General features: G+C 35.7%; 1 protein-coding gene across 3 annotated transcripts in view; it reads right to left on the bottom strand.

Annotated features, from left to right (window-relative positions):
* LOC107020310 (THO complex subunit 2) overlaps nt 1-12318 on the bottom strand; it is a 59336-nt gene that overhangs the window by 34225 nt on the left and 12793 nt on the right. For 2 of the 3 annotated variants that reach the window (XM_015220611.2, XM_015220610.2), the window contains exons 4-13: nt 11803-11862; nt 11649-11711; nt 11234-11314; nt 6620-6691; nt 6497-6544; nt 6305-6373; nt 6076-6209; nt 5027-5102; nt 4719-4912; nt 1550-1630 (exon numbers count right to left, since the gene is read on the bottom strand). In XM_015220611.2, coding sequence (XP_015076097.1) covers nt 1550-1630; nt 4719-4912; nt 5027-5102; nt 6076-6209; nt 6305-6373; nt 6497-6544; nt 6620-6691; nt 11234-11314; nt 11649-11711; nt 11803-11862 — 878 coding nt within the window. Of the gene's footprint in view, nt 1-1549; nt 1631-4718; nt 4913-5026; nt 5103-6075; nt 6210-6304; nt 6374-6496; nt 6545-6619; nt 6692-7527; nt 7687-11233; nt 11315-11648; nt 11712-11802; nt 11863-12318 lie in introns of those variants that run through there. The other variant, XM_027917209.1, reaches the window with a different exon arrangement.

The following is a 12318-nucleotide window of genomic DNA, read 5'->3' as shown; positions in this document are numbered from 1 at the left end:
TCAGTTGTATCCTATTAATAATGTCTCTAATATGGAGGAACTGTCTTGGATTTTGGGAAGGGAAGTAGGTTTGTTGCCTACCATTTATCTGGGCATGCCCTTAGGTGCCAAATCAAAGGCTTTGAACATCTGGAACCCAGTGATTGAAAAGTAGGAGAAAAAGCTAACCAGATGGAAATCTCAATGTATCTCTTTGGGAGGCAGAGTCACTCTCATTAATTCAGTTTTGGATGCCTTACCTACTTACATGATGTTCATCTTCCCTATTCCTAATGGGGTGATACAAAGACTTGATAAAATTAGGAGCGATTTCTTATGGAAAGGGATAGAGGAAAATGATTCCACAGTCAAACATTTAGTCAAAAGGAACAAGGTTCCCTGGGGAACAAACGTGGGGGTCTTGGAGTAAGGAATTTGAAAAAGCAAAGCAAAGCCCTTAGACTAAAGTAAATATGGAGGTACTCTCAAGAGCCATAATCATACTGGGGAAGTAATTTAAGCAAAATATGGAGAGGAGAACAAGTGGATGACAAAGGAGGTCCTTACACCATATGGGTAAGTCTATGGAAGTCCATCAGAATCTTGTGGCCTCTCTTGAAGATCAATACGACCATCAGGGTAGGAAATGGCATCAAGGCTTCATTTTGGGTTCATTTTGGGAGGATAAATGGTTGGGCAACTTTAGCTTGAAAAGTATCTTTCCATAGATGCATGACTTGGCAGTGAATAAACAAGTGAGTGTAGTTGAGGTTTGGACGTAGCATGGATGGAATTTCCAATTTAGAAGGAATTTCAATGATTGGGAAATCAAGACTGTGACTGATTTTTTTTGGAAGGTTGGAAGAACAGGAACAAGGGATGAACATGATAGATTATGGTGGAGCAGAAATAACAAAGGCACATTCAAGGTAAATTCTGCATATAAGTTTCTAAATCAAGATGGACAACAACATTCTCTTTGGCCTTGGAAGCAGATTTGGAAACCTAAAATTCCTTTCAAGGTGTCATGTTTCACTTGGCTTCTGGCAAGAGAAGCAATTTTTAACACACCAAAATCTCAAGAAAAGGAAGTTCTCCATGTGTTCTAGATGATATTTATGTGGGGAAGAAGTTGAGACAGTCAATCATCTGTTTCTCCAGTGCAGAATAACATCCCAGCTATGGAGGATTTTCATTAGGCTCAGGGGGTTTGCTTCGGCTATGCCTAACAGAATCACGCATCTTTTATACCGTTGGGGAGAAGTAGGGGTGGGACCGTTTGGAAAGAAAGAAATGCTAGATGTTTTGAGAGCAAGAATTGTGATCTCCAAAAGATCAAACTAAATTGTATCAGGCTTTTTGTTTCTGGTGCAAGCAAATGTATCTAGAGGACACTGAATGCATTATAGATATCCTAGGTTCCTGTTAGGATTCAAATTCAATTTTCTTACTTTTTGACAAGCTGTAAATATGGTTTAGTGCAACCCAAGCACTGGTTTCAATGAATATACACAATGTTACCTTCTCAAAAAAAAAAACAGTCAAATAATTATGATAGATTTTGATTTACCTGAATAATCCATCACATATTTGTACATGTTCTGCTGGATTGAGATGTGAGAGACGGCCAAACAACACATGAGCATGATACCTGGAAGTTATAAATGTTATATGTAAAGGTATCCATATGTCTAAATTATAAAAGAAGACAGAAGAGCAAAAGATCAAGATACCACAAACGAGTCAACAAACATGGAACTCAAATGACTCTACCTAGATATGATGAGAGAAATGTTTTACCTGCTGAACAAGAAAAAAGGGATATCTAGGGAAACAGCATAGAGAAAGACAACACTGACAAAAATCAAAGTATATAACCCTACTTCAAAATGGATTCTTCCAACAGAGAATACTCCAAAGAATGTATTCGACTTCTTAAAAGCAAAAACAAAGTGGGTTTATGAAACAAATCACGAGTAAAAATACTTGGCAATTATACAACGATAAATTAGAAAAACACTGATTAATGCCTAACAAGTATGTGAAAAACTCTTCATAGTTTTAGGCAGTTAGCTAGACTGTACTGCAAATAATCCACGAAATTAGTACTGTGATAAAGTAAAACATTGAAATTGGTACAGTACCTCCAAATAATGGGATAAGAAGCCAATAAAACTTATTTAGCTAGCATACATGTCGGTCGTTAAAATAGCACTCTCAGAGAAAAAGTAAAAATACTCATTCTACGAGTTCTTATAAGTAAGATAAAGTTGGCCATTTAACCTCACCAGTTTCAAAACAAAAAAAGATTAAGTTGGCCATCATTAGTTGATTAGTCCTTCTGATTAGCATACTATAAAACAAATTCACTAATTAAAATCAAGCACATGAGTATTCTTGACTTTTGAGATATAGACATTTGTGATTACTAAAATTAAATTAAAAACAATAGCAAGAGATAGAATGAAAAGATATCTCTGCAGTCTAAGCACAAAGCATGTACACATGTAACAAACGATTCGTCCATAAACTGTCACAAGCCAAGTGAAATGCACCATCCTATCTACTCTGCTACTGGAAATAAATTAATAACGAAAGTGTATCCTCGTGTTCATGGAAAGAAGTCTCGAGGCTCTCGCCAGATAAAATTATGGTGAAGAAACAAAGGACCGAAGGTAAGTTCTATTCACACACATAGAATAAAGGCACACTGACTACATTCTTCTAAAAAAACACATTGAAAATACAATTACATTTGAAAGGATTGAAATTAAATAAAGGGAAAAGGGTTTGATTTACCCCTGAACTTTATGATTTTGAGCTGATATACCCTCCGTTTTAAAAATGGCTCACATATGCCCCTGCCGTTATAGAAATGGCTCATATACGCCCGTTTACTTAACAGACCAATATTTAATAAAATTAAAAATTCACTTTTTTGTCTTTAATTTGAGAAAATGCCATGTGGCGTTTTAGAATACCTACTCAATAACTTTTCATCATGCCCACCCGACCCAATTAGAAACAAAAGCCCCACCCGTTGTAAACCAAACCCATTTCATTCCATTGTCTCCCCAATCAGAAACAAAAAACCCACCCATTTAAAGCTTACATAAGATAGTATTTGATCTATTAGCTTTCTAAATTTTTTGAAGAAATTTTTACCTTTTTCTTATAAATTGCTCAATTTTGTTAATCATTTCAGAGAAATTGGTGAACAAGCAAGCTTCTACTAAATCATACTGATTTTTAATGGTGATAAATTATTTTCATTGTTCAAATTGAATTGAAATACATGGTTGTGTGTGTGAGCTCGCCTATCTTCCTCTGTTTTTCCTATTGGTGTGTGTCATATGCCATAGATTCACCTTTAGTAAACTTTATTGAATAAAAAATGGGTTTTGCAGAATATTGGAGCCGCCAACAGTGACGATGCCTTCTACAGGTATTGCCAAAGCTCTAGCAAAAGCTAACATCTTACACACAAAATTTTAATGAAAAAAATGGAACTTTCCTTGTCAATGGAGCTCATGATACTGCCAAGTGCCAAGCTTGCTGGTCTTCTTGAGATCTTCATCAAGAAATGCAATGAAATGGGATTGGTTTATTTTAATGGGTGGGGCTTTTATTTCTAATTGGGTCGGGTGGACATGATGAAAAGTTAATGAGTAGGTATTCTAAAACGCCACATGGCACTTTCTCAAATTAAAGACAAAAAAGTGAATTTTTAATCTTATTAAATATTGGTCCGTCAAGTAAAAGGGAATATATGAGTCATTTCTATAACGGCAGGGGCATATATGAGTCATTTTTAAAACGGAGAGTATATCAGCTCCAAATCATAAAGTTCAGGGGTAAATCAGGCCTTTTTCCCTTATAAACACAGAAGTATGAGGTATAAACAATGTTATCAAAGGCAAAAAGCGCAAAAAAGCTCAAAGGTCTTTGGGGGCTTTAAGCGCAAACACAGTTTAGGCTTTAATGAAAAAAGACACAAAAGGTAGAAAAGAATACAAATTTATATGTAGTCCTAGACTAATAATTATAAACATGAACGACAAATATATGACCAAAGAAATTGAAAAAAGATTATGATCAAGTGAAATATCAATTATTTAGTATCACTTCTTCATACGAGCTCATTGGCAAGGAAACTTTTGCCTTAGAACCTTGATGATGACACTGAAGCGCACGTAAAGTGAGGCAAAGCGCTCAACACATTTTGAGCCTCGCTTCAGGGCTTAAGCGCGCTTTGATAACACTAGGTATAAACCAAGAAACATTAGCATATTTCCCAACAGAGGATCAATATCTACCAATAAGGAATAAGGATTAACATGCAGATAAAAACTAAGACATAGCAGTCTAATCCCACTAGTGGGGTTTGAGATGGTAGGATGTACGCAAAACCTTACCCCTAACTTAGTGGGGTAGAAAGGTTGTTTACGAAAGATCCTCGGAACAGGCAGACAAAAGAATGGATATTATATGCCTAAATGTCTGACACAGACAAAAGTAAGTTGCTATATCACTAGACAAAAGAACTGATATTTACTTTCTAGAAGAAAAGGAGAGACCCAAAAGCTATAGTTAAAATATATAACCCAGAGAAAAGATAGTCAATTATTACATGCATAAAATCAATCGGAGCAAAGTAAAGGTGAACAGATGGCCAGAACACGCACACTGGCAAATGCAAAGGTTTGCTCATAATCATGGAACTTCGAAATCAAACTTACCAGTCATTCACTTCAAGAAATCCCATAAGCAATCCCAGGGGTTGACTATTTTCTAGCTCGAAGGAACGCTCAGCAACTGCCTCTGTTTCCATGTCCAATGCAGCATACAGATCCACTGTCACATCTCCTTGTTTCTCTTCATCCATGAGATCCTTCCCAGTAGCAGCAAGATTTATTCTCCCTATTTTGTTGGCCTACATGAATCCAAGAGGAAAACTAAAATAACCCCCTAACCAAAAAAGCACGCAGAATTTCAAGCTAAAATACCCGCATTGAACAAAAGTATTCACACTAGAAAATGTTGGAACCTCATCAAGTCTCTTAGCTGAAAAGGCATTGTAATGGTCAAAAGCATCCTCCTCCTTGGGAAGTAAATGTGCATAACTGAAACAAAAACCAGGTTGTCAGTAGCAATAAGTTAATTAAATCCAATAGTCTAGGTTACCCACCAAAAGGCAACTAGAAAGCCCAATTATGCTTTGGGCCTTTGGCAACTCAAATTAATTAGTAGATGCTTAATGCTCTAGCTTAGAATAAGCAACTCCTTATATCTATAACAAGAGGATGTAAAGATCCTACTTATTATCTCAACAAGAGAAGAAACATAAGTAGCATATGTTTTCCCTGTACTCATTTTATCAAGCTTAGAATTCTCTGCCTTCAATGGCCTACCTAGTGCCCTTTGACACCAATCTCAGGGAAATATCATTTTTATCATCATCAAACGATCTTTTAGATGATAACATTCATATCATCCTTTTACAAGCAGTATGTTGTTCACAAAAGAAGCCACGAGAAAACCACATGAGATACTCTAAACTCTTTAAAATACTTTTATTTGGTCCAACAAATAACAGTGCCTTTGATTATCTATTTTGTTCCCTAATTCACATTAGTCGCCAGCATCAAAAGGCATTTGTATCCTATATACTCTTAGTGATGTCAATGTGCATGAACTAATAACCAAAATCACCGAGTCAAACTCTTAGTTTTTGATCAGATACACAACTTTTTACATTTTTTTACAAGGTAAATTTCTCAATATGTGTGTGTCATCCAAACTTATATCTATACATAACCATGTGTCTGATAAAATACACAGTTTAATTACAATCTATGGTTTGTGAAATAGATAATAAATAACAAAATCCATTTTTGCAAGAGCAAAATAAAGAGAGAAAAAAACTACTCAGCACAAAGAAAGACATAATACTAGCTAGCAACTCAGAACTTATTTAAAGCCTAATGTTCACTATAAAAGTTAAGTATCCTTTTTGGCACTCAAATACTATACAGAAATTGTGAAGGGAAGGAGGAAAAGGTGGGATGAGGTAACCAAGTATAGTAATATACTCACATGCTGTCGACATCAATGAAGTCTCTTTTCACCAGCAAGGCCGTCAGCTGATAAAGTTCACTTGGAACAGGATCATTAACTTCCAGGCGTTGGTAGTATTGAAACTTAAACCCCAGAATCTGGGAGGCATGGGACTACAAATAATAGAGAAAAAATGGAAAACAAATGCACTTTCAAGACTGCGAGAGCTCCACAAAACGAGAAAACAACAAATCAACCACAACTATACCTTGGGAAATATGGGAATCAAGTCCAAAAATATACTATTACCAGGCTGACGTTCAAAACACTCCAAAACCTGGAAAATCATAGCCAAAGAGAGAAGTGAACACTAAACTTTCAAAAGTTTAAAAGGATGGAAGTCAAAAAAATGCATAGAACGGAGTGGAAATGCACGATATCATTATGGATAAAAACGTACAATATCAAATACTCGGTTTGGATCCAGATCAAAGTGCCCAATCAACGACTGCATATAGTCCAAGAATTAGAAATACATAAAAATAAAATCTCAGCTACTAGAGTGCTTAAGTTGAAATAAAACCTTGATTATGCCAACTGTAGCAGCTGAAGCATTTTGGCTAGAACCCTCTGAAATTTGACAAAGGAGAGTCACCTACAATTACAGTCAATGGAGGGTCAAAATTAAAGAAAAAACAAAAGTGAGCTACAAAGAAATGGAGGACAAGAGGAGAACATCACCAAAAGTAAGCATGAACTACTAAAAATTGCCTTATTTTAGAGAACATGCGCATAGAACTTTGCTTTGTACAAAGCAATAAAGGAATGGGATAATCCTTTTGCTTGGAAGGAGAAGTGTGGGCTTGGCCTTTCTTCCCTTACTTAAATCCATTGACTAAAGAAAGGGAAAGGATGAAAGTTTGGACCAAACAATCCCTTGTATCTGTAACAATCAGTGTTCAAGGGCAACCAATTTTCAATTGACAGGCAAAAGTCCTCCAGTCATCTACCACACTAGGGTGTCATTTATTTGTACTTAATGGGGTCTGAATCTGAATGCTTTGGATCTCGGCCCATTCAGTGCATTTGTTTTTTGCATTTTAAAGTCTCTTAATGAGGGAGGCGAGACTGAAAAAATTTGAGGAGATATAGATGTCGCATAGAGGAGGTGTGAGAGGTTGTCAATGACGGATTTGAGGAGAAGTGGAGGTATACTGAAGAAGTATCAGGCAAAGGTGAGTATATACAGGACATGGAGCATCTGCAGCTTACAGAGAACAAGACCCTAGATAGGAGGATATGGAGGACAAGGATTACAGTAGAAGTAGAAGGTTAGTAGGTAGTTGATTATTAATATCATGCTCCTATCTTGTTCTTCGATTTCATTATTGCATGTTGTTTGCTTGCTTTGGTATCGTACTATATGTTGTTGCCATTGTTCTTTTCTCCATTATTTTTATCTCACTGTTTTACTAATTACTATTGTATTACCTTTTCATACCGACTTTTATATAAAGTCATATGCTTTACTTGAGCCGAGGATCCATCGGAACCCTCTCTAGCTTCAAAAGGTAGGGGCAAGGTTGCCTACACACCACCCTCCTCAGATACCACCACTTGTGGGATTACACTAGGTTGTATGTTGTTGACTGTTGTTGTTTAATGGGTCTGAATGGACCTGAATAAATCACAATTCAGACTTACTTAGAAACATTACTTTATTTCCCGAAAAGTTCACTTCTCATTTTTTCTCTTTGACAGAAAATTTCACGCCTTATCTATTTTCAAGAATGGTAATTGAATATTTAAGAACACTAAAAAGGAAGTGTTATACCATATTTACAGCAACAGAATAGATCAAAAGTAATCTATCTACAGACTACCTAACATATCTACCAGAGAATCTATACTCTCTACATGGCTTAATTTACATCAAATATAAAACAATAGGATGCAACGCGTCTTATCTTTTTACAGTCAATTGCATGTCTTAAAAAATTCTTTTGAGTTCCTCGCTGTCCATACTGACCACCATATACAAGAAGGGACCACTTCACCACTGTTTCTGTCTCACTATGTTCCCCTTGTTGTCCAGGTTCTAGCAGATCAGCAGAATTAACAGATATAGTCCATTTATGCCCCCACCAAGTTTAGGAACATAAGCTACAACTGCAAATTGAAAGGACATTATAAACAGACGGTCATCGGATTCTAAAGCTTTCCCACATAAAACACACCTTGAACACAATGGACAGCCCTTTCTTCTTGAGTTTTCTTGAGTTAGGCAAGCTTCTATAGCAACCATCATGAAAATCATACAACCATAGTTCTGTTTCTGTCTCACTGCGGAATTAACAGATATAGTCCATCTGCGCCCCACCGATAAGGAACATAAGCCACAATGGCATAGTGAAAGGACAATATAAACAAATGGCCATTGGATTCTAAAACTTTCGAACACAAAACACACCTTGAACACAATTGACAGCCCTTTGTTCTTGAGTTTTCGTGAGTTAGGCAAGCTTCTATAGTAACCACCATGAAAATCATACAACCATAGTAGGAACCCTTCCAAATGCACTTCCACGGACAATTCACAATGGATTGGCCTGTCTGTGAAATGTTAACATATCTGATCTAACAGTATAAATCCCATTCTTGTTTTTGTTCCAATAAAGAGTCTTCTTCCTCCTTGAGACCTTTGAAAGCTTCTAAACTGAATAAAAAATCATTGATTCTCTCCAGCTCCCAATCATTTAACCCTCTCCTGAAGGTGATATTCCATCCATTCAATCCCCAAGCACTGTTCAGTTAGTGTCAGGAAGTGGTGCGATAGAAAAGAACTCAGGAAACATATCTTTTAGTGGCCCATGACCTACCCATTTATCATGCCATAATGAAGTCCTCCCATTACCCACCCTTGTACTAGTATCATTCGAAAAGAATCACATAGTTGCCTGATAGCTTTCCAGACCCCTATCCACGAGGGTGTTGATTGAACTCGTAGTCCACTGATCTTTCTGGTTCTATTTTTCACCAATGACTTAACTCCAGAAGGCATCACATTCAGAATTGTACCTCCACAACCACTTCAAGAGTAAGCTTTGATTATGGGCTTCTAACGGTCCATGCCTTCCTTTTTGAAGGTAATGAGAGATTTCCAATTAACCAAGTGCATGTTCCCTATCCTCCTCACTTACGAAGGCTCTCTCCTTAAAATTGAAAGACAAAAGTAAGAACTCCATTAAATAGCCAACACCCATTTTTTCTCTTTTTTCATAGATAATTTATTTTGAATTTTCACATACTGCCTCTGTTCACTTCTACTCATACACTATACAAGAAAAAGATTTTGACTTTTACTTGTCCAATTCGTAATTCCAAGAGATAATTTATCATTTTATACCTATTTTACCTCTATTATTAAGTACTGGTCATTTCATTTCCAAACATGTCGATGACTTATAATAATTAAGACTGATATAATGAATACCATTTTATTTATTGCTTCTTAAGGGATGCATTATGTCAAACATGGACAAGGGAGCACAGTTCAAGATTGTAATTCAATTGAGCGGTCAGCATAAACCCATTTGGTTTCTTCCAACATCCTATTACTTTTTGAGAAAGGACATCCTATTACTAGAATGAGATGATCCCCTCAAACTTAAGATGTAAAGATTACATAAACTTGTATTTGTTTGTGATGGGCCAATAATAATAATAGACTCTTCTTCACCAAATGGACAAGAAGGTTGACCTGTGACAGTTCAACAACCTTTTGTAATTTTTATCATTCAATGTATTAAACAAATAAGAGAACACAACGTAAAATGATATTTATTCAAAAGAAGAGATATTAAAAATTAAATAAAGAACAGAGTATATTGTCAAGGGTAAATTAGTCAAAAATCAATTTTCTCAATAGTAAATAAGTTAAAAGAATATAGAATGTTACAGAGAAATCAAGATAAGGGAGGCAATGGTAATATTGTAAACCACAAGGGAAGGGAGGTTAGTGTTATGAAGCAAGACCTGAGGGGTGATCGCTAAAATTAACCTTCAATTTTATTGTTTGGTTGGATAACTTTCTTCTAAAGATTAAATTATGTTGAGCTTAAAAAATTTATGACTACATTATGTGTTATTATTGATATAAATTTTAATTGTAGTCTAGATAATACAAAATATTAGCACATTTACATTTTTTATGAATAATAATTTCATAATTTATTTAGATTAAAATTTTCTCTAAGATTTTATTTTTTCATTTTATATGGATTGTCTAATATTATTTCATATAAATATACTCATTCACATATTTAAAAACAAAAAATGTCTAAACTATTTTGTGTTCAGATCTAGACACGGCATCTTGATATTCAAATGTGCATTCAGATTCAAACATCTTAATATTCAAATGAAAACAAACGAGGCCTTAAAGCATAGTATCTTCCACCCTCACACCAGCCCCCCAAGACAAACAACCTGCTCAACCATATAACTTTTAGGGAATATTAACCTGGACCATAACAATTGGTCACTCTTCAGTAACTGTAACAAACAAATATGTAACATTGGCGCACTTCCATTAGAGCAGAACACACTGAACAATCTAATGTGAATCAGCATTGGATGTCAAAGATCAAAACTTCTTGAGATATAACAAAAATCAAAATAGTAAGTCAAAAAACAAGTTCATTACAACATTTTTTGGGAGTAAGAAACTCAAAACTGCACATGGATGTATAAAAGAACAATTCATCAATATCTACTAAGCAACAAAGTCAAAAGAGATGGTCCACAGGAGAGCTTCATCTTAAGCATACAGCAGCCTGGAATGGTCATTTATCCATGCTCAGACATAAACTAGCTCTTGCTTACCTTCCATAGGGATATGGAAGTTATGAACTAGAAGTTGGTATTGTTTAAGCTACTATTACCAGCTCAAAGTGAGAAGCTAAGCTCTTTTCCTTATTACCTCCTTCATATGCCAAATCAGATTTGATTGCAATAAAATCACCCAAAGAAATAGAGAAAGAGCATCCGGAGTAGTGACTAGCAAACAGAGGAGATGCACAGAGACTACAAAGGAAGAAAGACAGACAGAGATAGATAGATAGATAGATAGATAGATAGATAGATAGAGAGAGAGAGAGAGAGAGAGAGAGAGAGAGAGAGAGGAGGAAACAGTTACCAGCTTTGCATAACCTTCACTTTCTTCACGAAGAAGATTAAACTTTGTTTGCTGATAAAGAAGACGAGTGTTTACCCTGACCTGAAATCCATTACAGAAGGATATCACACTTAAGGGAACTATCTTCATCCACAATTAGCAAGCAATATGTTGGGAGTCTATTGAATAAAAACCAACAAAAGCAATGAAGAAAAGGACAAATGGATCCATTAACATATTAGTTCATATTAGCCAGGGAAATTTCGCCAACTTTCCGAGTCATCTTTAAGCAAACAATAGCCACCAACTAACAAGCACACTCAGTACAAGATGTACTACAAATTAGCCGGCAGGGATGACACCGAGCAAGAACAATAACCCTAAAATATATGTTAAGCAGCATTTCTTTCCTTACTTTGGGGGAGAAAAACTATACCTCTTTCGACTTCAAATCTGCAGCCTTTATCTTGATCATCTCAGACTCCCACAAAAACTCTTCCTTTTCACATTAAAAGGCATTCATAAGCTTTCATTTTTCAAGAGCAAAATGGTAGAAACATATGTTAAGTTAGAAACAAGTAAAAAAGTACCTCACATCGCTCCTGAAAAAATCTCAAAGGAACCAAAGCAGATTCCACAAGCCATTTTGCCTACAAAGAAGACAAACCAAAACTATGTAAAGACAAAATACATTATACTTCAAAAAAGGCTTCCTACTCTGAATTAATTTCTATGGAACAAACTGAGATTTTTTTTCTTGCTTTGATTGTTAAGGTGTTGACAGGCTGAGAATTGACAGAAGAAAAGGAAAACAAGAAGAAAGATCTAGCAATAGCAACTACAACTACGCCTTCATAGCATATAATATGTTTCAGATCAACTAATCTTTTTTAAGAAAGGTAACAATGATTTTGTGTAAACTTATCAATGTCTAAATCCATGAGTTTTACTGTTAAGAGCAAAGTTATGAAGTAAAATAGATGACTAAAGTTTTAATCCAGGTATTTGTAGTAACTATTTGTTAAAGGGGTTGATTAAAGTCAAAACAAGCTGAGACCAGATCTCTTACTCTCTCTCTCTCTCTCTCCCTCCCCCCCCCCCCCCCC

Source organism: Solanum pennellii, chromosome 5, assembly GCF_001406875.1.
Source record: "Solanum pennellii chromosome 5, SPENNV200".
NCBI classification, from domain to species: domain Eukaryota; kingdom Viridiplantae; phylum Streptophyta; class Magnoliopsida; order Solanales; family Solanaceae; genus Solanum; species Solanum pennellii.
The sequence above is the reverse complement of the archived record's forward strand: the minus strand, read 5'-3'. Positions and strand labels throughout refer to the sequence as shown.